We start from the raw sequence: 25036 nt of genomic DNA, 5'->3' as shown, positions 1-25036 counted from the left end.
GATTATCTGCAGATTATCATCTAATAGAGGCACCTGCAGAAACCTGAATTTTGTTCGGTTAGTGGTTAACATCAGTACCGTGGTCATGCCAGCACAACTTGGCACTGACTTGATTAGCCTGATTAGAAGAAGTAGAAGTAGCAGTCATTATAGCAAGGATGTAGGAATATTAGAAGTTAGGGTCAGCCATGATACAGAGAGCAAACCCTGCCCTGGAGCAGAGAGGGTTAAGCAGTTGCTGTGCTTTTATCTTCTGATCAACAACCCTGAGCTTTTACCATTGGAGCCACCATTGCTCCATCCATTAGCTTCTGACCTTCTGCTCGAAGCCTGGGTGATGGGTTGAGGAGTGTTCTGAGGAGTCCGTCTCTCTCTCCAGGGCAGCACAAGTCTTACTCAGTTCTTTTTGTTTAAACCAAAAGGTGTGCTCGATGCACTTACATTCCTTTTACCCATAGAGCCATTTGTATTGATTTAACTAACAAAATTCCACAGTAATGTAAATTTTCCCATCATGCCTCTACTTGGCTTATCGCATCATTCCTGCACCTCCACTATTATTCTTCCCTACGCTATGAAGAAAACCACTCAGCTTATCGCACACATCAGGCCACTGCTTTTTGTTATCAAAACCTAAAGGAGTGCCATGTTTGCAGATGTTTATAGTGCACGTCTCCTGAATAAGCTTTGCCAAGACCTCAGCAGCAGGCCAGGTGAGGGGGGTTACGGGTCATTAAGAAGCCGCAATCTGTACGAAGCCCCCATCTGTGACTCATCAGCCGTCGAGTGATTACACCTGATGCTATTACCAGGTGTGGTCCTATAGACCAGACCCATCCAGCTGTTTTTCTGTCTGTTCAAATAAAAACAGATCTTAGCACAAGTCTTATCACCGCACTATTTGTTTTGGACAGTTGCGAAGGGTAAGATTTCTCTATCTGGTTTAATACGTTGCCTGATTTTTGTAGTCATTGGCAAGACTATCTGCAGGAACGTCTTCCCTGTAAACTGTTGTGTGGAGACAAATACAACAATGTTCTGGATAAGAAGACGTAATTTGAGGAATCTGCTTATGGCACAAATGACTCTTTTATATCTGGTCTTCTTCCTCAAGTTGTTTTGCGGAAGCGGCATCATCCCGGTGAAGATAGCGTCTCTCATCTTCTCAAGATCTCTGAGTAAAGATCTCTGAGCTCTCTGGAGTACAAGGAAAAGCATCTGCGCTTACTAGTGTGTTGTTTCCCGTCAGTTCAGGTGCCAAAAGTTCCTGAAAGTGTTCCAGCAGGCCGAGACAACACACCTATGTCCCCTATCTTATTTTTAGCCATCTTTCTATCCCACACTGGTTGCAGTGTTTTCTCTGTTTGTGGTGTAGTGTTGTGACAGGGGCCCGTATCGGACTCTTAACGATACACTGTCTCCGTCGCCCTCCCATATTCAGATAGAGATTGTTTAAGCAGGATCCTTAGCCAGAAATGGGTCCCATGACAACTTCACAAATATTTACCAGCTACATGGTGCAGTGGGGTTTTTTTTTTCTGCATTCAACCTTATTTTTTTTTTTTTTTTTTTTTTTTTTTTTTTTTTGCCTCACTTCATGTTTTCTTATCTCTGTTTTGCCATCAACTGTTTTGCTCTCTGTCAGAAAGATTACATAACCTACAGAGCAGTGAAGAAGGCATTTAGATTAAGAGAATAAAAAGCTGTTCTCCGTTTTGGAGATTAGGTCTTTCAGTTCCTGCTTTGCATTCGATTAATCACAAGATGGAGTTGCTGTATAATCCTGTAAATGCTCTTAGACACCCTTATCTTCAGCGACTCTCTCATCACTTCTAACAAATAACCTTGCTGTAAGCTTTAAACACATATTCATGGTTATGTAGTGTTTCTGGGACAGCATCAGGAGTATTAGATCACTTTTTTCCAAGGAGACTTAATGGCCTCTGGATAAAACTTGCCGCTTGTTGGTCTTCCTGCACATGCCATTTTAAGATCCTTGCAACTGATCCCAAATCAGCACTATGACTTGTCTTCGTTCTTCCCAAATTCACACAAGTCAGTCTGCTGCTGCGTCCCGTCTACTAAAATTCTGAATTGTCACAAGACAACCTTCATACTCGATGGTACTGGTCAAATCCCGGACTTGGCCCATACCCACCCATCACAATATCAGAAAAGCAAGCACCAGGACTGGCATCCAGATGGCAAAGTGAAGCTTTACCTGATGATAGTGAGATTTATCTAACAACTGATTTGAGAGCAGTTCCTGAAAGTGCCAGAGCTTGTTGCAGTATTAAGCTTCGGACCAGACTGCATTAGCAAAGGGACTTGTTTTCACTGTAGACAGTTGTGTAAGTTGGTCTACAGAGGAGTGACTGCCAAATGCCATAAATGTATAGGCCCTGGAAGCCTGTAGCATTGAGGCAAGTCGAGTCTGCCATGTGCAGTCAGTAGAGTTCTGGCTCTCTCAGAATAAATAGTCTAATTGTACACTCCTGCTGGTACCGGTGCATGAAGTGAAATTTAGTGCCTTCTGACTGTCAGTGTAATCTGTCTTTGTCATTACCACTAAATTATACTTCTAGGTACAGATCCAGTCCATGATAGGAATTATTCATGCTTGCCTTTTTCCCAGAGAGAGCTTTAGACTTCCAAAGACAAATGGTGGATAGTAGATCCTGAAGAGTTTCAAATAACTAGTAGCATCAGCATCTTTCCACAAGTGTCAAATTGCGTTTTGTATTTTATTTGAATCGCTAACAAAATTTATCGTTGCTAATATTTAGAACCGTTTTTCTGGGTTTTTTCGTACAGATGATGGGAAGATCTTCCACGGCAGCGGGGTTGGAGATCCGTTCGGTCCACGCTGCTTTGAAGGGGACATCATGGGGTGTGGAATCATGTTCCCTCGTGATTACGAAGGTGAGGTCTTCTAACGTGCAAACAAACATACATTTATTTACTCTCACTCACTCACTCGTTTTCTACCGCTTATCCGAACTACCTCGGGTCACGGGGAGCCTGTGCCTATCTCAGGCGTCATCGGGTATGAAGGCAGGATACACCCTGGGCGGAGTGCCAACCCATCACAGGGCACACACACACTCTCATTCACTCACGCACTCACACACTACGGACAATTTTCCAGAGATGCCAATCAACCTACCATGCATGTCTTTGGACCGGGGGAGGAAACCGGAGTACCCGGAGGAAACCCCCGAGGCACGGAGAGAACATGCAAACTCCACACACACAAGGCGGAGGCGGGAATCGAACCCCCAACCCTGGAGGTGTGAGGCGAACATGCTAACTTCAAAAGATGTTTATTTTGCATTTTTTGGACGGAGTCTCTAGTGGAAACGTGCTTGTAGATACAATAAAATACATATCATTGTAACTGTTGTTAAATTTCTGTGTTATAAGAGAAATAAAACAATTCTATTCCTTTCACCACTATGAAAGTTTTTTTTTTCCCCCTGTCTGTTACATTTCTGTACACTTTATCTATTAGACGAGGTCGATGAAGGAGAGGACCTAGCCGAGAATCCCAAAGAAAACCACATTCAGAACGTACTGTACCAAAACGACGAGGACGAGGAGGACGAAGGAGACGACGCCGAGCAAGAGCAGGAAGGCAGAAAGGTTATGGTGAGCCGCCCTAACACGTCCACTTTATTTCCGTAATATTAATTTACTTTATTCTAAGTTAGAAGAGAAATCATTAAAAGGCTAGCATTTCCAACTCGCAGCACTAAAGTCCCCGCTCCGAACTTGCTTTTAAACCAGTTTTACGTGTTCTTTACCCTTGGTAGAAATCTCCATGTCCTCACAGAGCTTTTTGTTGTGAACCGTCGCCCTATTCAGAGTGTATTCCTTCTGCCTCGCCTCGATGTTCCTGGGATAGGCTTCAAATCCACAGCAACCCTGATTAGATTAAACCAGTTACTGAGGATGAATGAGAATCAATGTAATTATCATAATGAAGCTTGTCATAAGAGACGAGTTTCTGTAATCTGTCCATCAAATACATATCAGATTCGTGTTAGAGCTTCAGGTTTTATTTGATTTTATTGCTAGATCTAATTTGATTATTCTACCATATCAGAGACACACACACACACACACACACACACACACAATTTTCATTAGCGTGACTAAATACTGCTTTAGCTGGACCTAAATTTAACCTTCACTGTAACTTCAGTAACAAGAAGCAAACCTTTAGGATTTTTTTTTTTTGTGTGTTTTAAAAATGTAAACATTTTTGGTTATTAAAAAGAAAACAAACCAAAAAAAAATTCAGCAAGATTTTCCGATTCTTGTGGGGACCCAACAGGATATTAACAACTCATCCACACAAACAAACGTGTGTTATATTTGCCACTCTAGTTTTTGAGCTTGTATTTCTTTGCTCTCGATGCCCGAGTCTGACCCGTGACACTTTCACCATTAAGTGTTGTTAAAAGCATAATCAGCCATATTTTTTTTTTCTACAACAATTGCAGCTTGATGGATGGTCCATTTTTCTTGGAAAAACTTTAATTTTAGACAGTTACAAAATCGAAACATCGTTTGAATCATTTTTATTAGACGCTGCACATGTTTTAAGTCAGCAGTGTTGTCTTAAAGCAAAGCCCAGGTTTCTTTGTACTCAGCTTTGTCTGGGTGTAAAGGTTGAGCCGCGGTAATCATGCGGGATTTCAGTTTTGTTAATATTTAACAAGCGCTGTTAGTTCAGAACACAGTATTATTCCTGTGCCCGAGTAAACCTTGCCTTCGGATCTTTTGTAAACAGAAACGAAGGCCTGACTGCTATCTGAGCCAAATGTTGCGTACTTCTCATTCCTCAAAAGTACATGGCATTTTTCAACTAAGCCTTGTGTGTTAGACATAGCTGGTGTATGAGCCCGAGTCTCACGTACAGCATGTGGTGGCAGAAATGTGACTCTCTGTCACCCCCTAGGTGTTCTTCACCCGCAACGGGAAGATCATCGGGAGGAGAGAGGTGGTGGTGCCGGCCGGGGGATTCTACCCTACCGTGGGCATGCTGAGCAGTGGCGAGAAGGTGAAAGTGGACCTCCACCCTCTCAGCGGCTGAGAGACGGAGACGGAAACTACATCCAATCAACAGTTCATCTGTTCAACTGTGAGCCTGTAGCATCATGAACGGTCGAAAAGGGAATCAGGGAACATCGTGTCTACAAACTGATATATTTTTGTATTATTTATGGGTGTGTACACTGTGGAAGTAGGTTTTTTTTTTCATATTCATTGCCATGGAACCAAAAACAGAGCATGATTTTCACTCAGGCTGGAATAACGATGCATATCTTAGTATCTTTAGGTCGTTCTGTCATTCAGGGGCCGAGATGTATTCTGAATTCTCTTTATACGCATTCGCCGATGGTTCCGTGTGTATCCATTTGGAGCAGCAGTATTCAGAGTTGAGCTGTGTGTCTGTGTGTGTCTGTGGGGAGTGTGTGTGTGGGGAGTGTGTGTGTGTGTGTGTGGGGAGTGTGTGTGTGTGTGTGTGGGGAGTGTGTGTGTGTGTGTGTGGGGAGTGTGTGTGTGTGTGGGGAGTGTGTGTGTGTGTGTGGGGAGTGTGTGTGTGTGTGTGGGGAGTGTGTGTGTGTGTGGGGAGTGTGTGTGTGTGTGGGGAGTGTGTGTGTGTGTGGGGAGTGTGTGTGTGTGGGGAGTGTGTGTGTGGGGAGTGTGTGTGTGGGGAGTGTGTGGTAAGAAATGAATATGGAATCTGTGTACACTCAGATAGGGACATGGACTTAAGGGCTACTCAGACGGTTACAGTATTCTGTATTAGCAGCTATTCACACTTTGTACTCCAGTTTTTCTTTTTGTCAGTAATTTCATATTGGCAATAATTTATCCATACTTTTGAGTGAGATATAAAAAAAAGGAACCTGCAGAATGTCAATTGACGCTAATATTCAGTGTCTAAATATATGACCTCGTAAAATGACTCCTAATTACAGATCGATTCCCAAATACTTCTCAGATCGATTCCCAAATACTTCTCAAATCGATTCCCAAATACTTCTCAAATCGATTCCCAAATACTTCTCAAATCAGGGGTGGACAATTTAGAAATCATATATTTATTAGATAGGAAGTCAAATCTCTGAAAGTGCTTATCAATTTAAATAGATAAGGCTAAAAAGTAGCAAGCCAGGTCAGCTAGAGAAGTGGATTAATACAGAGGCAAACGAGTGGGAAATTCTCCGCTTAGAGAATCATGGCACATTGGTTGGAAAAAAGAAAGAAAGAAAAAAAAAAAAAAGTCACACTTTTTTTCACACCATACAAAGAAATATTATTCAGGTCTGGTTATAATCGAAATTTGTTTGATTGATTGCACTTATTTTTTTTTTTGCTCAGTTGAGAAACGCTTAAAAGCTGTGTAGCTTGTAAACCCAGCTAGTTTAACACAAACTAATCCACTAACTCAAAAAGAAAAATATTCTATCTAATATTGTATCTTACTTTGCCTCGGTTTTATCAGACCTTCATGCATCTGATTCAGAAAAGGTCCAAGCTACTGTTTAGTCCACCCCTGGTTATTATTTTTATATTATTTCACTCTAGATAAACGTACGTCTCGGCCGGTACTCCTCCATCTCAAGCCATCTCTAATGCATACAGTCAGGGATCCAAGCCATTCTTCTTCCTCTCTACTTTCATGAACAGAAGAGATATTTAACGGCTGTTGATCTGCGATGCAGAACGAATGCTGAAGAGCGAGGTGGAGAAGGACAGCTTGTGAACGTGATCGTCGTGACAATCAACAATACCTTCAGCTTCTATTAGATCCTATACATCTTATTTTTATATCATTATATATTACTAGAACCTACTAACTTCTTATCCTGGGAAAGAAAAAAAAATCCCCGAATCCGATCGCGTCGCGTGAAAAACAAAAAAAATTCAAACGTTTTAAAGAATCAGAAGAGAAGAAGAGATCGTTACGTAATCACAAAGTATTTTATTTTATATAGATTTTTGTTGCACGATCACAAAGTGGCCGCTTAATTCAGCAACTCTGAATACAGCGAAAGTGAAAGAAAGCTCTTATTAGAATTTCATTAAGATGCATAGATCATCTGTAGCTATATACAGTATATATCTATATCTATATATTTTTTAAAAAGCTTGTATATAATGTACAGTTGTATATACTATATATCACCGGCTGTACGGATGCCACAAGATGTGACAAAGAATCACTTCAGGAAAATGAATGAATGAGTGATGGAGTGAACGGAAGGAGTGAAGAGACCCGAGAGGAAGTCACTTCCCTCAGCATCATCCTCACAGTCCTGCACTTTTATATCTTCCCTAACAATCTTAAAGCTGGTGACATTTGACATGGTTTTGTCTTTTTTTTTTTTTTTTTTTTCTAGTCAACTGACCTTCAGAAAGAAAGTATGACTTTGTTATCGCTGCCTCGTATAAACGAGACCTTGAAATGTCACGAGGTAATCGCATCCTCGGCAGCGACGGAGAGGTCAGACACGTAGTCTGCCGTGACGTCCGCTTTTCTGAGGCGCTAAATGCAACCCGGGGTAAAGAAAATGTAGAAATAAACGAGGTTGGTTTCTTTATACCGTGTGTGTGTGTGTGTGTACTGTACGTATGCGAACGACTCTTAGGTGGAACTCTTTTTGACTCGCACCCGTTCGAGGGAAACTTTTCCGAGGCACGTTTCAGTTTCCTGCACTTCTGTACTGGGATGCTTTATTCCTGATCGTGTGATAAAGACAGGGATAAAATAAATCCAGTCCAGGTTTTACCACTTCATGAATCTTCTGGCTTTAACCCTTGTATGGTGTTCGGGTCTGTGGGACCCATATTCATAAACATTAATATTTTTGAAAAACTTTGCTTCCTTGTAAATTTGTTGATTTTTTTTCCACTCATAACTTGATTAAATTAGATTTTTTTTATTACATTTTATTAAAAAAACAAACAAAAAAACGAGTAGCACTTTAATTAGCAAATATTAACCACATATCGTCGCTGTCGGGCGGAAACCTCGTATGTCCAAATTTGGTCAATTTCATATTTTTTCACATATCGATGCTATTGGTCAGTCCCCACGTGGGTCTGTTATTTTTACAAGTTATTAACCAATCTAAGGTCTTGAAAATATCTTGAGCACAAATCTCATAACTCCATTGGACACTTCAACTGTCCACCTCTTCCTCACTCCGCGGGAGAGCTTCACGTCATATTTCTCCTTAATAAGAGTCACAACGAATCAACACGTCTTCTGAGGTAAATGTCTTCAAAACACTGGGCTCAAAGAAAAAAAAATCTTGACCCCCGCTAGTTCTGGTGCTCGTCTGAGGACAGGAAATTAGGGCAAGACAATCCACTGTAACGCGGACTAAACCCTGTGTACTGCAGATAAGGTACAGCGTTTTTTTAATTTCCTGAAAAATAACGGTTTTGGAGATACGAGGATTCCGTCTGACAGCGACGATATGCTGTTTATATTCCTTGTCATTGGGATGAAGTATTTTATTGAAGTATTGTAGAGTATTTTTGATTGTGTTGAATTAAGAACCCAAAAATCCAGACCCACTGGCTGAGTAACAAAAATACGAACACTATACGAGGGTTAAGCGTAATCTATAGGACAAAAATAATATGCAAATTATAAGCACTGGATCAAGTGCTATTTTATAAGCTGCTGAATAAGGAAGCCGGATGACATTTGGATCGTTACACGCAGTATACAGTGTTCAGTGTGCAGGAGATCTCGTATCATCTGATCAGGAAACCCACTTAAAGTCCACTTAAATCCTGAAGTCTTAATTAACACGGCATGAACTCTGAATATGCAGTTTCAAGTAAAAGTCATAACTTAAGTCTCAGGTTGTATTTGTCACTCGGTTGTGTTGAAAGCGGTTTTTTTTCCTTTCTTTCTTTCTTCTGGATGCCATCACTTTCATACTAAAAGAAAAAAAAATCCAAAATGAAGATCTATGAAGTCTTTGTCAGTGTGATTTAACCCAGTGAGCTAATTCACAAAAGTCCTGAGCACTTTACAGCAGCAGTTTGTACAGCAGAGAGAGAGAGAGAGACACTCCAGCTGTCTTGGACCAATCTGCAAACTTAATACAGTAATTGTTTTTGTCTTGTTTTTTTTTTTCTCCCCCTTACATTAGTTTATGCCAAAGCTGTCATTCTGGATCCTTCAGACTGTTGCGCTAAAAGGGAAGGCGGTTAATCACGTTACATATCTGTTGAATGATGACATTAAACCACATTTGCTTCACTTTAAATTGGTACGGCTATTATTTTTTTTCCCTCTCCATAAATCGTGAGAATTCGTCGTCGTATTAAAGTAGACAGGATTTTTGCAAACGTCTGGAAAGTCGGAAAAAGTCTGAAGAAAATATGATCTTCAAATAAAAAAAATGAATGTGCCATTAAGGAAATATATGGACTCGAGATGATCCGGGGTTTAAATCAGTGTTATTTTTGAATGTAAAGCTGCCTCCATGCTGCACATTTGATCATTTAATGACACATTTATGATTAAACTAGCTGTTTGATTAAAGACTGTTTTAATGAGCAGAACACAAGGATGGGTCCTGATGTGGCCACACCTCCAGGGTCAGGGTTCGATTCCCGCCTCCGCCTTGTGTGTGTGGAGTTTGCATGTTCTCCCCGTGCCTCGGGGGTTTCCTCCGGGTACTCCGGTTTCCTCCCCCGGTCCAAAGACATGCATGGTAGGTTGATTGGCATCTCTGGAAAATTGTCCGTAGTGTGTGATTGTGTGAGTGAAAGAGTGTGTGTGTGTGTGCCCTGCGATGGGTTGGCACTCCGTCCAGGGTGTATCCTGCCTTGATGCCCGATGACACCTGAGATAGGCACAGGCTCCCCGTGACCCGAGGAAGAACAAAATGAATGATCGGGTTGCTCTGTTTTTTTCTTAGGCAGTCCTTGGTTAATAGAGGACTTTGGCTTCTGTGGAGTCCAGAATTTGTTCCTGAAGGTGTAACTACATGAGATTAAAGCTGGCACCTTGGCAGCCCTGGGATTAAAACTCATGACCTTCTGATCAGTCCACCATCTTGTACTGAACCCTCACTGATTTACTGCAGCTTGGTGTTTTACTTAAAACCACCTGAAAGTTTTCAGCTCTGAGCTCCGATACAGGAGACTCCTTCCCATTATACGAAGTCTCCTGGCAAAAACAAAACATGTCTAAAACTACAGGTTGTGTTTTAAAATCCATCTACACTACAAGCACACAATCTGGAGTCAGGACATGTTGGAGGGAAGGAATTACTTCCTGTCTACATTTTCGGAGGACCAACAATCAAAACGTTGAAGGGAACAAAAGAAACAACAATGTTTTAAAAACTTATTTATTGAAGGAAATTTGGTCCCCTGATTTAAAAAAAAAAAAACAGTAACATTTAAAATGCAAGTGCACAAACATGTTAAAAGGCATCTGTGGATACAACCTCACACACACACACACACACGACCTCGATCATGTCTAAAAGAAACAACTTTCCAGATTCAGAGCCTCTAACTCTCACAGCTGGATGACTGCCAAGTCTCCGGTCTTAATGCGCCATCAAAAAAAAAACAAAAAAAAACAAAACTATTGTGTGTTCCAATAATAATGAATAATAAAGAATGACTTGAACTAGGTTCTGTCCCTGGATTATAAAACACAAGTACAGAGGTGCACGAAAGTCCTAGAAAAGTGAACTTGATACCCAATGATTTCTACCCTGTGCTTTTCCTTCAGTGAACTGGCTTTTCCACTGTGGGAATTTAATTTGCATTTTGCTTTAACTATTTAAAAAAAAAAAAGTCAGAATCTGTAAATCTCTTTACCTCTAACTAACAGGTGACACGATAAAAGATGCTATAAAATGCTACAGAAAACATTAAATGGCCAAAAGCTATAAAAATAGGTCATAGAAAAAAAAAAAAAAGAAAAAAAAACAAACACAAAAAGTACCAATAAAAATAGAAGCTTGTGCATCTCTGTCATGAGGAAATCTGGCTCACTCACTGCACAGGGATAAAAGGAGGACCAGTGAAGGTGATCCCATGCAAGTCAGTGGAATTAAACAGACTTTTATTTCATTTCACTCGTTTATTTTTAACGGGTCAGTCGTCGTCGTCGTTGTCTTCGTCGTCGTCTTCTTCGTAATAGCGGTTTTTCCTGATCACGTCCTCGACGCACTCGTCCTGCTCTTCCTCGTCATCAAAGAATCCAACGTCCTGAGAGTGTTTCTGCTCGAACCCGGAGCTGGATTCGCCCTCGCTGAGGGGAGAGGAAGGAGGCGTGTCATCCAGGGATGTACTCTGGCATGTGAAAGAAGGCGGCTCCTCCTCTTCTAGCTGATCCTTCTCTTCGGTGGCCCCGTCGTCACGCTTACATTCGACTTCTTCCTCTTCCACTTCCTCCTGTCCAGGCTCTTCACTTACTCCCTCTTCTTGCAGAAGCTGGGGCTGAGCTGGGGGTATCAGACTTGGTGGATTGACATCTGAGGTAGGCCTGCTGGATGAACAGGGGTCTTGAAGCGAGGCGCTCCTGCGGACGTCGGCGAACACCTCTTTTCCAGCACAGAGTGGGCTCGAGTCGCCCTGAGGCAGGGCTGAGGCAGGGCTGGTGACTGAAAAGGGCCGGCTGCGCTCTTTAAGCGAGGTGCTCCTACGGCTGTCCGGGAGCTCTGCTTTTTCAGTACACAGTGGGCTCTTGTCGCCCTCTGGTGGCCACTTTGGCCGGCTGGGACACACAGCGGCCTCTTCAGTCAGCGCGCACCCACCACTTTGAGATGAAGCGTCCTCGCTGTCTGCTCTTGGAGGCCAGGAAATCTTCAGTCGTCTGGTTTCCACTGGTTTCTCCATCCTCTCTGATGCATCTTGAGCCCGTGTCTCCAGCGACGCAGCGAGGACGTTAACTTTAACACACGGAGACTCTTCCACCGTAGGACTGCTGGCGTTCGCCAGAAGCTCCTTGCTGTCCACTTGGTCCTCTGCGTCCTCTCCTCGGGTGTCCCACAACTCCTTGTGGGGTCGGAGTCCAAAACCTTCTTCATAGTTCCCCTTAGCCTTGAAGAGCTGGCAGAAGTGCGGCTTGCAGTAGACGACGTTGTGCAGTGAGGCGTAGTTTGCCAGGCTAAAAACAACAAAGGAAAATAAATGCAAAGAAGTGAAACTAATTGCTTTAAGGATTCTATTAGAATTTTTTTTTTGGAGATGGTTTCACCTCAGCTTTGTGTTGCAGTGAGTGCAGCGGAAGCAGGAGTTATGATAAATTTGTTGGTTGGCCACCAGTCGCTCCAGAGGATACACGGTCTTAGTGCACATCACACAGCTCTCGCGTGGCGGCAAACTGAACTTCTACATACACACAGATTGACAAAATAAGCATCGTCTCACACACACTAAGTGTTTTTCATGTGTATCAAATAGTATTAAAGGAATCCACCAGTGATTTGTAGTGTACATGTGGATCAGAGAATCTAACAGATCGACGAGTGCTGAATAAAGACCTTCCTAGCAAACGTCCTCTAATGGATATTAGACGACAAACCTGATCCGCGTTGTGTAGCACAGTATTATAAGGATACGCCACTGATTTAAAGTGTATATGTGGTTTACACAGAACACACACAACACTGAGGGAAAAAAAAGTGTCACCTTCACCGTTTTAGTTTGCTCAGAAACAGGAGTCGCCACACTGCAGCCTGCAGAAAGAGGAAAACAGAATCAGTGTGTAACAGTTCATGGAACGTGACGTGCAACAGGTTTTCAGACACCGGAAAGGTTTCAGTGTTAATCTTCGAGTGAGAGGAAAGCGGTGGCAGATGGGGAACTAACTCGGTTTCACATAATGGAGGTAACTATAAGTGGATAAAAAGTACAGTGTGTCGAGCTTTAATAAATACATTCTGCTATGGGATAAAATTGGAGTGTGTTACACCGCCATGTCACTGATTTCATTTCCCGCGGTGTTGTATTGCTTACATGATAAATACTACAGATGGGAAAAAAACGTTTATGATAAATAGCAGGAAGTGTAAAGCGGCTCACTGTTATCCGTGGTTGGAGTTTTTCTGCTTTCAGGATCAGGAGAGGAGGGCTACACACACACACACACACACACAATTAGTAAAGAAACAAATGGTGCCCTCTACAGGCCAAACACATGACAGCAACAGCACAACAGCACATACCACATCCAGCAGGACTGGAGGGACATTTTCCTTCTGCTTGACTCTATAAGCTCGTGCCTCCGTGTCCACTTCACTCTGGCCCTTAAGGGGAAAAAAAAAATAAATACATCACAAATCTGCAACGAGACAATGAAACAGAGCGACTTCATGACACGTCACTTGAGCGCAGGAAAAATCCTGAACTAACCGGACTATCTGATTATAGAGAGTTGAGAAAGCAGGACACTCACACAAGAGGACGAGGACACGTCTAGTTTAGACACTGCAGCCTGATAGAGGGCCATTCTCTCCCTTAGGGGCGTGGTCTCCACCGCTGTCTCAAACACTCCTGAGAGGGAGGGGGGGGGTTTGAGAGAGATGATGCAGTGATGAGAAAGAGGAGGGGTGAGAGATGATGGAGTGACGAGAGAGAGAGGGGGGTGAGAGAGATGATGCAGTGATGAGAAAGGGGGGGGGGTGAGAGAGATGATGGAGTGACGAGAGAGAGACAGAAATAGCAATAGAGAAAGCAATGTAGGAAAAGAGAGAGAGAGAGATGATGCAGTGATGAGAAAGGGGGGGGGATAGCAATAGAGATAGCAATGTAGTAAAAAAGAGAGAGAGAGAGATGGAGTGATGAGAGAAAAAGGGAGGGAGAGAGAAAGTGATGTAGAGAAAAAGAGAGAGAGGTGGTGTACAGGACACAGGGTCAGGTTAGGAACAGGAAACACATTTCCACAGTAAGCTCTCGAACACTACAGTCAGCCCTTTCCTTTGCTCTCCTGACTCTTTTTTCCCCCCTTTCCTGACTCGTGATAGCACTCGCACAAAGAAAACAGTCACAGAAAACTTTTGCACTGTTTTGTTTTTTCTTCCTGTACAGTACCTTTGTCTCCGAGATCCATCTTGTCAGGGTCACTTCCTGAAGGTTGTAGCGACTCTTCAGAAACCTGCACAGACGAAACACTGGATTAGCGACACTCATCAGAAGAGGACGCGTCGCCGAGCCCTTGTGCTGTACTTCACCTGAGTGCAGCACGTTACAGGACGGCCGGCTGAACGTTTCGACTCAGAAAACATCCCGTTTTTTTTTTTTTTTTGGCCTGAATGAAAAGCTTCCCGGTTACGTTAACACGTGTGCTCCGATATATTTAGGTTACCATGGTAACAAATCATTTACCAGATAATAACGAGCTGACGTTACATTAGGATAGAATTATAGAAGGATAGAATTTAAACTTGTATTGGTCATATAAACTCAGGGGTGTATATGGGAGGAAAAAAAAAGTCCTGTGCCGTCCTGTCAGCCTACAATAATCCGCTAATCAGCTCAGGATAACAGACACACTGGAAGGCGCCAGCGTCTAGCCACTCTACACACACACACACACACACACAAGTCTGCCTCTACACCTGGACCTGTTGGGAGAAGCCCAGACATCACACAGCTGCACAAACCCTGGGATTAGTCTGCTCTGGGCTGAGAGGAGAAGAAAGATCATGTGAGTGGAGAGAAAGAATAAACAGCAGGACAGCGTCTAGTGTCCAAGTTCAACAGCAGGTTCTTCAGATCAGAACGAAGCTCGCCTGCTAGTTCATGTTTCAAGCAATGAGAGAAGTTTTTAAGGAAACACGACTGGCTGCGGTTCATCATCAGAGCGTCCTTTCTTCTCTTTTCACTAAAGGAGTCGTTCAGTCAGTCCATCCTGCTGTTCTACAGCTGTGTAGCCGAGTCACGTGTCGCTCTCTGGTACGTGACGCACGGCTCCAACGTAAATAAGCGAATCAAACAGATTTGAAATAAATGTCATTTTTGACATTTTACAAATATCTTTTTTTCATCGATATTTAAACTTAATGTAATTCTAGCATATGACTGTTCACTATTATTTTTAAGATGACTTTTTTCCTTGTTTTCAGCAAATAAAACATTTTTAGGATTGCACATTTTTCTGCTGAGTAAAAAAATAAATAAATAAATAAATAAATCATCATCTCACTGTCTGCTGCCATTTTAACCAAAACTAAATTACAACTCAAAGCAACAACAAAATTTACCAAGAAAATTCAAAGAGAATGAAGTCAGTTCATTTTCAACCACTCCGCAGGCAGCGTTCCGTCGTTCGATCGATGAAAGAAAGAAGAAAAAAAAAAACAGCATAAAAGTCTAGTGTTAAAGAAAACTGCACCATTATTAACTCACCAGACAATTAAAAAGAAGCAAAGCGGTTTCTACACAGACTTCTGATAAGATCTACAAACAAGAACTTGTTTGAAACGCAGCCTCGTCAAGACGTCCTGCGGTCTTCCGTCTTATCTGGTTCGAGAGGCCGCGGTCAGATTCCTGATCCAGCAACAGAGCCGTGTGAGACTCTGACTTGTGCTGAGAGCCTCAGGTTAGAGACGGGGAGCTCGCCTGGGTTTTGTTGGCAGGAGGAGGAGGAGGACTAGGAGGAGGGAGAGGAGGAGGATGGAGCAGCTGGTAAAGCTTTCAGAAAAAGGGAAGGGGGGGGTTTCCAAATCTGTGCTGTTCCTCAGCAGAGAAGCTTGAGGTGGAAGACTACAGAGCGAGTGTGTGACACCGGGAGAGCAGGAGGCAAACGCAGCACAAAGAGCACGACCCAAGCGGGGGAGCAGTGAAGACAAAGAGCTCTTACATTAATCCGACGTACAAAAGAGCCTGAGGATCTGACACAGACCCGACGTGGAGGAAAAAAAAAAGCTCAATACGAAACGAGTGCCTTCTGCTCTTTCTAACGTCGCTATTAAAAAAAAAAAAAAAAAAAAAAAAATCATCAGGGATTTTTTTTTAAGGTTTTATTTTAAAGTTGAAGCTGTTTTGGGCTCGTGTACAATTTCAGTGATGTTCGATGTTGTGAAGAAATAAATCTGGACACACCCATGACTCCCCTCATCCCACCCCCTCTTCCCCCACCCCCTCCCCCTTTGCCACACCCATGAATCAAACAGAAACATATGGCAGAAATTGAATCAGACGCAGTAGCCCGTCTACATGCCCCTCCCCCTTTCGCCCGCGCAGTTCACGATACCGTGTAATACGTCAAAACTCGCTCGCTTCTATCAAAAACAATTCTGTCAACCCCTAAAAAACTATTTATTATTAAACATCTGGGGCGTTCAATCGAGTGGAGAAAAACAAGTTCTCCATCACCGTTGGTGTGACTCATCACCAGAGGGGAAAAGATTGCTCAGTGGATGTAAAACACGAGCCTCGTCGTCGTCTCTGTGTGTACGAGCTCTTCTCAGTTGTGGTGATGACGTGACCTCACAGGACTTTCGGCATCTCCTAAACTAAATCTATGAATTAGCCTTAAACTGTTTTCATTAAACTGCCTACATAAACAACATGATCTAAACAAGCACAGCCAGTAAGGAGTCTAACTGAAAGCAGGTCCGTGTCGGTTGTTGTCCTACAGCAGCGATGTCTATGTAGATCAGTCAAAGAGAGAGCTGAAGTGAAAACCTGCCTCCCCCCCCATCCGATGTCCGATGGGTTTTCCCAGACCGCCAATCATCATCAAAAACTCACAAGCTACTAACACACCTAACTAACATACTAACATACAGCAGTTGAATATAATGCAGCAGAGCATTTTATACCCAGAACTCGAATCCCTGTGCTTCCCTCATGATCGTCCCTGCAGCGAGCAAAGAAAACCACAAGCTTTGATAAAGCCTCGTGTTGTGCTCATATGAATCCTGATCCCATGACGGCACCCCAGGGAACATCCCCGCACCCTGATCCACGGTTCTATGACCTCTGGTCACGTGACCTCCAAGCTTCTGCGTCCCTCTGGATGGTATGGGGACGATCGAGACTCCTGACCTCACGATGCATATATAATGAGAAGGGAGTTAAAGTAACGTGTGTACAGTATATGAGGACATTTATATCTACAGACGTTCCTTTAACGAATAATAACCTACAGAATTATGGATACATGATGAATCTAAAATGGAAACCATGTGCAAGCTGGATTGAAAGTTAAAGCGCATGGAGAATATTTTCTATAGCTTATAATTCGATTCTTCATTTCGTTCCTGGTTTTCTCTCAGACCACAAATCCCTTCAGAAGGGACACAGAGCTTCATTGTCTCCGGTCAGGACTCGTGTAAACTTTACAGTCCAGAAGAAGGGAAGACACCACAGGAGAGTCCCCCCCCCCTGCCCCGCCCTCTCTGGTGGTCCACCAGAGTGTCTCATGTTTACTGTAGGTGCAGCAAACTGAAATGTGGGTTTTGTTGAGGAAAAAAATTTGACGGTCACGAATATGAATAATACAGACGCTTTATCTGGCACGAACAGATAACGGGTCTTAAATGGTTACAAAAATGAGTCATGATGTTTATTGAGACGTTTTTCAGAAAGCTCGCCAGGGCATCCGGTTCAGACCAGAGGTGTGTATCAGGACTGTGTAAAAACACACACACACACACACACACAAAAGCATAAATGTGCAGTGTGTGTGGTCATATATAAAACTTAAAAAATAAGCTACAAATTCTTTTCACTTGTAGCTTGCAGCTAGTGAGGTTTTAGCCACCTTTACACAAAAGTTCTACATTTATCTCTGAAGCAGATGATGACCAGGAGTGATGTGGCCGGCGCTGAACTGGAACTGCTGTGGCGTTTCACCCGTATTCACAGCCCATTGTTTTGCAGATGGAATGTGATATATGTTGAAGCACGTCCACATTTACGTATTAGCTACGTTGTACTGCAAGAGTCCGCTCCTGGTACTCCACTCAGCATTTATTAAAACAATTTGAGAATCTGGGACTTTTTGGGTTTAAACGCATGATGACTGCATCGTGGCTCGTTTACATTCATGTAATTTATCCAGAGAGACTTAACTTTATCTCAGTTATACAGCTGAACAGTTCTTGGTCTTTAAACTCATGAGCCTGTGATCAGCAGTGAAACCACTGAGCTTTCACTTCTATTTTAAAACGTCTTGGACCCTGATGAGCCCAGAGACATAACAAGCACTCACCTTGCTCTCGAACATCATTTTGAGGCTGCTGAGAGGGACGTTGGTCTTGTCCCTGTCCGCCGTGTCCCTCTGTGGCGTCTTCTCCATCTCGTTGACCTTCGAGAGGAAGTTTGCGTTGGCCGAGTTTGCGGACCGTGGCGGAGTGTACGCTGAGGGAGTGTGAGGAATCTGGTCAGAAGAGAAGGGTTGTTCAGCCTCCCAGCGCTTTTTCAGTGCGCTCAAAGTGCCGGGGTGCAGAGTCACGCCTTCCACGGCCTGGAAGACAAATCACATGCGTGAGAGTTTGTTCAGATTGATCAGATAACGTTTAGAAAGAAAATTCCTTCTAAAATGAGGCTTGCTCAGTATGCAGTTGTAAACATGACATTTTAAACAAATCATGCAAAAGCATCAACAGGACTGTTTTTTCTCCTCTAAAAGTCAAATAAAAGCCTGACGGAAACCTGACAGAAAGCAGATGTTGCCCAGGGAACGATCCTCTCCGGTCAAGACAAAGGAAAGGAAAAGAAAAAAAAAAAAAAACCAGAAGAAAGCTATCCGAAGAAAAGTGTTTAACTTACACGTAAAGTGATCTAGTATCCCGAAGATCGTTATATCTTTTGTTCGTTTGTTTGGTATGAAGCTCAGTAAAAGCCGTCAAACTCGCGAGTGTTTAAAGGCAGCACCTCCCTCAGACCGTGTAGGTGGAAATTAAAAAAAAAGCTGTTCCAGATGGGAAGTGTTGGGAAATCCCGGCATGAAGGAGTGAATCCACCCCCTAACGTCCAGAGAGAAGAACCGGAGTAAAATGTCGAGGAGGGGGAAAGAGAGAGAAGTGTGGAGAAGGACGAGTGAAAACGGAGCCGTTAAGAAGCAGAGAAAGAATCAGGAATTCCAAGTGTCTGTAAAAGAATGCGGAGAATGTGTCTCTTATCACGACCTTCCACTCTTACAGCCAAACGTATGCTGTTTTTAACACACACACACACACACACACAGAGGAAACTGAAACAAACACTGACCAGTAGATGGCCATCATTTTTCTTGAGCTTTAACATGCAACATCATCAATCCCCTGACTGAACCCCTGCTTTTCTGTTTATTAAAGCTTTTTGGCTTCTACTAGCAGACATAGTTAATATATATATTAAAAGCTTTCCCTAATAAAAAGGACACACACACAAAAAAAAAAAAACACTCTGAAGTCTACACTCTTCAGGTCACGGTGACCTTCCTCTTTCTGTTTACGTCTATGCTTCTGTAAACGTCTCCTCGCGGTAAACTAGATCAACTAGTGCTTTGTTCAATAACACACAAGGCGCGTCTCACGTCGCGCATCCCACATACTTATGCGCAACGGCGTTGTGTAATATAAACAGTGTGAGTTGTGTGTACACACACTGAAAATGACAAGAACAACAACACTTCAAGAACCTGGATGATGCACTTATTCGAGGGGCTACTAAGTGCTGACGCTAGATCAGAGAAAAAATCCAAATGGCTGATGACACTGTGGTGGACTCAATAATGTCTTTTAGATTATTTCATGTTGTGGGATTTATTTTTCAATGTTTTAAAAACTCGGTGTAATTAAGTGTACTTGATGTCATTCGCCATGGACCAGGGAACGGCTTAAACCTCCAGTTAATAAAGTACCGTTGGTGCTCCATTTGAGACAATACAGTAATATTTTCCACCCAATCAGAACGAAGAATTCGAATGCGTTGTGCTCGCAGTCGAATTCTTGCCTCACATGATCAACCCACACCACTGCCATGTCCAAACCTCTTTACAGTACATCAGACAGACGGTAGGAACCGTTTCCTCGTTCTTAAATGTTCAACAAAGAGGTCTGCGGGTTCGGATCCCTCAGTCGTTTTATATTATTTAAATAATTCTTTCTTTTATTACCTTCTCTTCGGCTATTACTCCCTCTCCTTTAATCACACGGACAGCAGGGCTTTAACGGCATTAACTCGCTCTCTGCTCTGCAGGACTGTTAGCTGTAGTTACTGTTTACTGGCTTGACAGAACAGAATGAACAGCAGCTCACATGCTGTAATGCCTGGAGCTGATAACACACAGGACACGGCGTGAACCTGCAGATTAACGACAGTAAACACGGATTAACGCCAGTTCGGCAGAGAGGAGACCAGTGGGACGTCTGTGTGTCACGGTCTGTAATACGATGCCGTTTTCTTGATCCTCACGTGTTTAATGCTCACAATATTTAAATCCACATTTATGCTAGAAGTAGGCGTGTTCTGTACAGGAAGTTACAAGTGATTTTGTTTGTTTGATTGGAAGCCCTATTCCCTGGAAACAGAAGGAATTTCCAGTCCGGGATTCCGACAGCAATTTACAGGACGGAACTTTGATGCTTTGTGGAACTTTCTGGAACGCTGCCAGTGTTCCGTCTAACGTGGCTGAGTAATAACTGTTAAACAACAACATCTTCCCTAAAATGATTAAACCGCTATTTAGGCTAGATGTGACAACGGCATAACATTGTTTTGGTTTTTAGGTTTGTTACACATGCTGGACACGCTATCAGAATCGATTAGAAACCAGAGATACGCTTCACGGGAAGTTATTTAAAGACGACAAAATAAAAAATTCCTCTGTCTGCCTGTCTCTGTCTTTTGTCTGTTTATCTGTTGTTGTCTCTGTAGGTCGGTCTGTCTGTCTCTGTCTGTATGAATTCACTGAGACATTGAAACAAAGGAAACCTGTCCAAATTATTTCAAAATAAATAAATAAAAATATGAAATAGTTGCTCACCTTTTTCTTGTCTGTGCTGATCTCCTCTGCTGCTTTCTGGTACCTGCACAGAGGTGATCAGATTTATACACACCTGATCATTTAAAGCATAAAACAACAATGACTTCAGGTGGTGAAAGATGGGATGCGGACAAGAAGAATCAGAAAAGGAAGCAGGAAGAGGAAGACAGATGGAGCAGGAAGCACCTTCTTAACTGATGCTTTAATCCTGGAACTGAGACCTAAACCTGTCACTGTGACAGGATGTGGACATGGAGAGCTGATCCTATATCAGTGCACAAGACACTTGGGGGACGAATCGTTAAAGAATGACCCTTGTCCCGAAGTCTGTTATTCCACAGCACTTCGTTAACAAATCCAATTTTGTATTTGTTAGCAAACGGCGCATGTTACGTCATAGTTGCAGAGAGAAGATTCTCGGAACAGAGCTGCAAGTTACGGCTGGATGAAAATGAGAACAAAAGAGCAGTGATGGAAGTGAAAGAGCAAAATTAAGCATGTTTGCTCAGAAGACAGAGAAAGCTTGAACAAGTGCAGGCGTCATCACACAGGATCGGATACGCGGTCAAGTACGTACTTTGAGAACCGTTCCGCTATGGCGCTGTTTTTCCCCTGCGGTCCGACTATGGAGAGCTCTTTAGCTGTGACGCGTAGGGACTGGGAGGCCCACTGCCTTCTGTTGAACGAGCTGACTGCCATCTCTGCTCCTCAGACCGGACTGAAAAACAAAACATCCAGATGGTTAGAATTGAGAAAGAACTTTATCCAGGTGTGGTGTGTGATCATAAGCGATTTGAGGTCATGTCTGGATAAAGACACACAGGAACCTGTCCTGCTCTCTCAGACAGGAAGTGAGCCATCAATGACTCGTATCACATCCACCTGCTGCTATGAACTTTCAGTACACTGACACACACACACACACACACACACACACACCGAGCTACCATTAAGACACAGATGAAATCAGGACTGTCACACACCTCCACAATGCACTACAACAGAGTGACTGCAGTCAGCAGTAAACCTGCACAAACATGTCACACACTCGCAGCTGAGATTTTTATAAAATCAGCCATGTGTGAAAGATTTTATTATGTGGCGGTGTGTGAATGCAGAAATCAGATTTGGGTCTGAATCTGATACTAAAAATAAAATTTAACCTGCACTGTGCGAAAGTGTTTCGCCTTTCTATTTCTCCTAAGCAAATGTGCCATAAACAGAATTTTGTTTAAAGATAAGAACATAAGAACTAATATAAGAACATAAAACTTTTTCCTCCTCATCACACAGCAAAAGGTGCACTTTGATCAGGATACTGAACAGCCACATGTCTTTACAAAATAAGAAAGAAAGTCGATGCATGTCATCCACCAAAAATTAGGGGATCATCAAGAGAAGAAAAAGAAAGAAATCCCAGCATGCGAAAGGTTTTCCTGGGACACCACGCAGTTCTTTCAACAATACTACCGCCACATAATGAGGACATTTTATTGTACGGTTTATAAAAAGAAATGTTTTAGAAGAATAAAGCGATAAAATATAATGCAATAAAATATAATTGAACTTTCATTCTGCTGTTTGTAGGCAACGATCCTAGTTTGTATCCTTAATAGGAGGGGAAAAAAAAAAAAGTGCGTCAATGATCTTGCATCACAAGAACTGCGTTGAAATGTTTACTAGATTTTAGATTTAGTGACATTTCATCTGTTTATGTTTAAATGGTATTCATTTAGCCCTTATCTAGAATCACTGATATTCGATCTCATTTTGTACGGCTTTAAAGGGTTAAGGGTCTTGCTCAGGGACCCAGTGGTGGACGATTGTTGGATCTGAGATTCAAACTCACAATCGATCAGTAGTCCAATGCCTTAGCCACCAAGCTACCACGTCTCCATTTTTTTAATTCCATTGTTCAAACAAGATCTTGGCCCAGCCTGAAGGCCCAAACATCGTAATGATGCAAGTAAAGCGACCGTGTGTCACTGACAGAACTCTACAAGCCCTGACACGACATCTGACTCACTCTGAACTCATCCCCACATCTGTCACGCTGAGTCAAAGGCCAGCAATGTTTTTGTAAGCTCTTTCTCCCTGATTTTGCCGTAAGCACTTTAAGAAACAGAGTTAAAGAGACTAAATTCCATCTGAGTTGCTAAGGCTTTAAAGTTAGTCCAAACCAAGTGAAGGTAACGGTGTGATTATAGATGGAACTGTAAGGATAATTACAGCTGTTAATGTTGAAGTGACTATCTGAGATTGGGTTAAATAAATATCAGAGAAGACGGCAGAAGTCGGCCAGAGCAGCTTGAAATTTAAACCCTGTCATGTGGAAAGTAAAAAAAAAAAAACAAAAAAAAAACAGTTGATGATCACCTACGATATTTTTGGTTTTGGTGACAAACAGTAATGCCTGTAGCAGTGGATGACAAGATTTCTGATATTTCTAAAACACCATGTTTAAGATGTTTTATTCATAACTGCCTGGATTTTTTTTTTTTTTTTTGTATTTTACTTATTTATTTATTTTTAAGAAAAAGGTTAATCTGTGCAGAACACGGCTCACGGAATGAATCACCATTCCAGAACCTTCCACACAAACCCCTGGCAGGTCAGAGGTCAGTGTCTTAAAACATCTGATGAAACCCAGGGGATGTGTGTGGGTGTGGGTGTGTGTGTGTGTGTGTGTGTGTGTGTGAGTGGGTGGGTGGGTGGGGGTGTCATCGACCCTGATGATCTTTCTACATCTTTCCCGGCTTGAGGAAGCAAGGAGGAAATGAAACACGATGTGGCTTGAGAGCTGAACTTTCACTGGAAAAAAGTTTCCCAGAGATATCTAAGAAGTTTAGTGTGGTTGACCTCAGCCTTACCTCAGCGCTCTAGCATGCTAAGACAGGCCACTCCTGAGCTCCCTTAGGACGTCTGTTCCGACTTCTAAAGCCAGACAGCTGCAGTGGACGTGTTCAACACGACAAACCCTTACAGCAAAGACGTCTGTTTTTTTTGTTGTTTTTTTTTGCTGCTGTATTGTAATTGTTATTACTACGCAATCCTTTATAATCATTTTAGTGTTGCTTTTTATTTCTTTAACATGCATCTGAGCAAAACTGGTCGTTTAATGTGGAAAAAAAAAAAAAACCCAAAACATGTGGATTCACTGATTCACTGTTTATATACACAGCTGCTTTTTAAAAAAAATGCTAAGCTGGAGAAGATTTAAAAAGATGAGATCATAGATTGGAATATAACGCTATAAAAAGGTCCCAGGAGATAGAAGATCTACATGAATATAAAAAAAGAGCTAAGAGTTTCACCAAAAAAAGCAGAGACAAGCTCAGAACTTAGGAATTTGGTAAGTGACTTTTAAAGCTCCCAGAAACTTTAAGGCATTTGTAGAAATAACTTCTATAAATGCAGCTCTAGTGCCGTATCCTGTCAAAACAATGCTTTCTCCAAAGAAAGAAAGGAAAGTCAGCACCTACCGTGAGAATGTGGACTGTGTGCTGAGTTAATCCTTGCCTTCAAGCCAAGAGTCAGTCAAGTCTGCAGCTTTCGGTTTGTTTCAGCTGTTTCTGTCCTCCTGTGTGTGTGCTTGCTCTCGCTCAACTCTCAGACTCTTAAGTTCTGTTATGTGTGTGTGTGTGTGTGTGGGAGGGTGAGCACTTTGTCTCCTCCCAGCCAATAAGCACACTACCCACCTAGCAGGTAAGTCCCAGCCACTCCGAGCACACATCACCCCTCTAGCAATGACTCAGCCAGTGTGGGAATATTCCCGGACAATTCCGGTAAGTCTCCACCCACTTCCACTCCACTCCACCCAATCTGACAGCAGACTTCTAGAGAAATTGACTGGGAACTGAAATTGCTGAAATCTCAATTCTGATTGGCGTTGACTAATTTTCTATTACTGTAGTCTTGCATCCTGCAGTCGTTCCTTCTAATAGTCTACTATGCTATTGTTTCTATAGTAACACCTCCGAGACTAGCATCGATTCTAAACCGAACATCATAACAGGATTAAAACTGTTATTTAACAGATAACAGTTTCTGTAA

General features: G+C 42.5%; 2 protein-coding genes across 4 annotated transcripts in view; one reads left to right on the top strand and one right to left on the bottom strand.

The window, feature by feature from the left end:
* The window catches only part of spryd3 (SPRY domain containing 3), a 45661-nt gene extending 36359 nt beyond the window's left edge, over nt 1-9302 (top strand). The window contains exons 9-11 of the mRNA XM_060894057.1: nt 2815-2922; nt 3512-3648; nt 4964-9302. Coding sequence (XP_060750040.1) covers nt 2815-2922; nt 3512-3648; nt 4964-5098 — 380 coding nt within the window. The 3' untranslated portion in view covers nt 5099-9302. The remainder of the gene's footprint in view (nt 1-2814; nt 2923-3511; nt 3649-4963) is intronic.
* Nucleotides 9303-10399: 1097 nt separating this feature from the next.
* On the bottom strand, nt 10400-24624 carry lima1a (LIM domain and actin binding 1a). Of its 3 annotated transcripts, none has more exons than XM_060894045.1 (11): nt 24466-24624; nt 21561-21701; nt 20984-21026; nt 18224-18478; nt 14095-14158; nt 13460-13557; nt 13230-13310; nt 13087-13135; nt 12694-12740; nt 12260-12393; nt 10401-12169 (listed from the first exon to the last, which is right to left on the bottom strand). In XM_060894045.1, exons 2-11 carry the CDS (start codon nt 21680-21682, stop codon nt 11155-11157), a joined length of 1908 nt encoding a protein of 635 aa, XP_060750028.1. In that variant the 5' UTR covers nt 21683-21701; nt 24466-24624; the 3' UTR covers nt 10401-11154. The 3 variants fall into 3 exon arrangements, with proteins under 3 accessions (XP_060750030.1, XP_060750028.1, XP_060750029.1); XM_060894046.1 differs by having other exon boundaries at nt 12700-12740; XM_060894047.1 differs by lacking the exons at nt 20984-21026; nt 21561-21701; nt 24466-24624 and adding an exon at nt 18784-19116 and having other exon boundaries at nt 10400-12169.
* Between the last annotated feature and the right edge of the window lie 412 nt (nt 24625-25036).

Source organism: Tachysurus vachellii, chromosome 19, assembly GCF_030014155.1.
Source record: "Tachysurus vachellii isolate PV-2020 chromosome 19, HZAU_Pvac_v1, whole genome shotgun sequence".
Classification (NCBI taxonomy): domain Eukaryota; kingdom Metazoa; phylum Chordata; class Actinopteri; order Siluriformes; family Bagridae; genus Tachysurus; species Tachysurus vachellii.
The sequence above is the reverse complement of the archived record's forward strand: the minus strand, read 5'-3'. Positions and strand labels throughout refer to the sequence as shown.

Excerpts from the sequence above, each read along its gene's own strand:
- lima1a (XM_060894045.1), bottom strand. The coding sequence starts at position 21,682 with ATGGCAGTCAGCTCGTTCAACAGAAGGCAGTGGGCCTCCCAGTCCCTA. Across the intron at positions 18,479-20,983 it reads TCAGCACAGACAAGAAAAAG|GCCGTGGAAGGCGTGACTCT; the intron begins GTGAGCAACTAT and ends TTTGTCTTCCAG. Across the intron at positions 14,159-18,223 it reads AAATGATGTTCGAGAGCAAG|GTTTCTGAAGAGTCGCTACA; the intron begins GTGAGTGCTTGT and ends TCGTCTGTGCAG.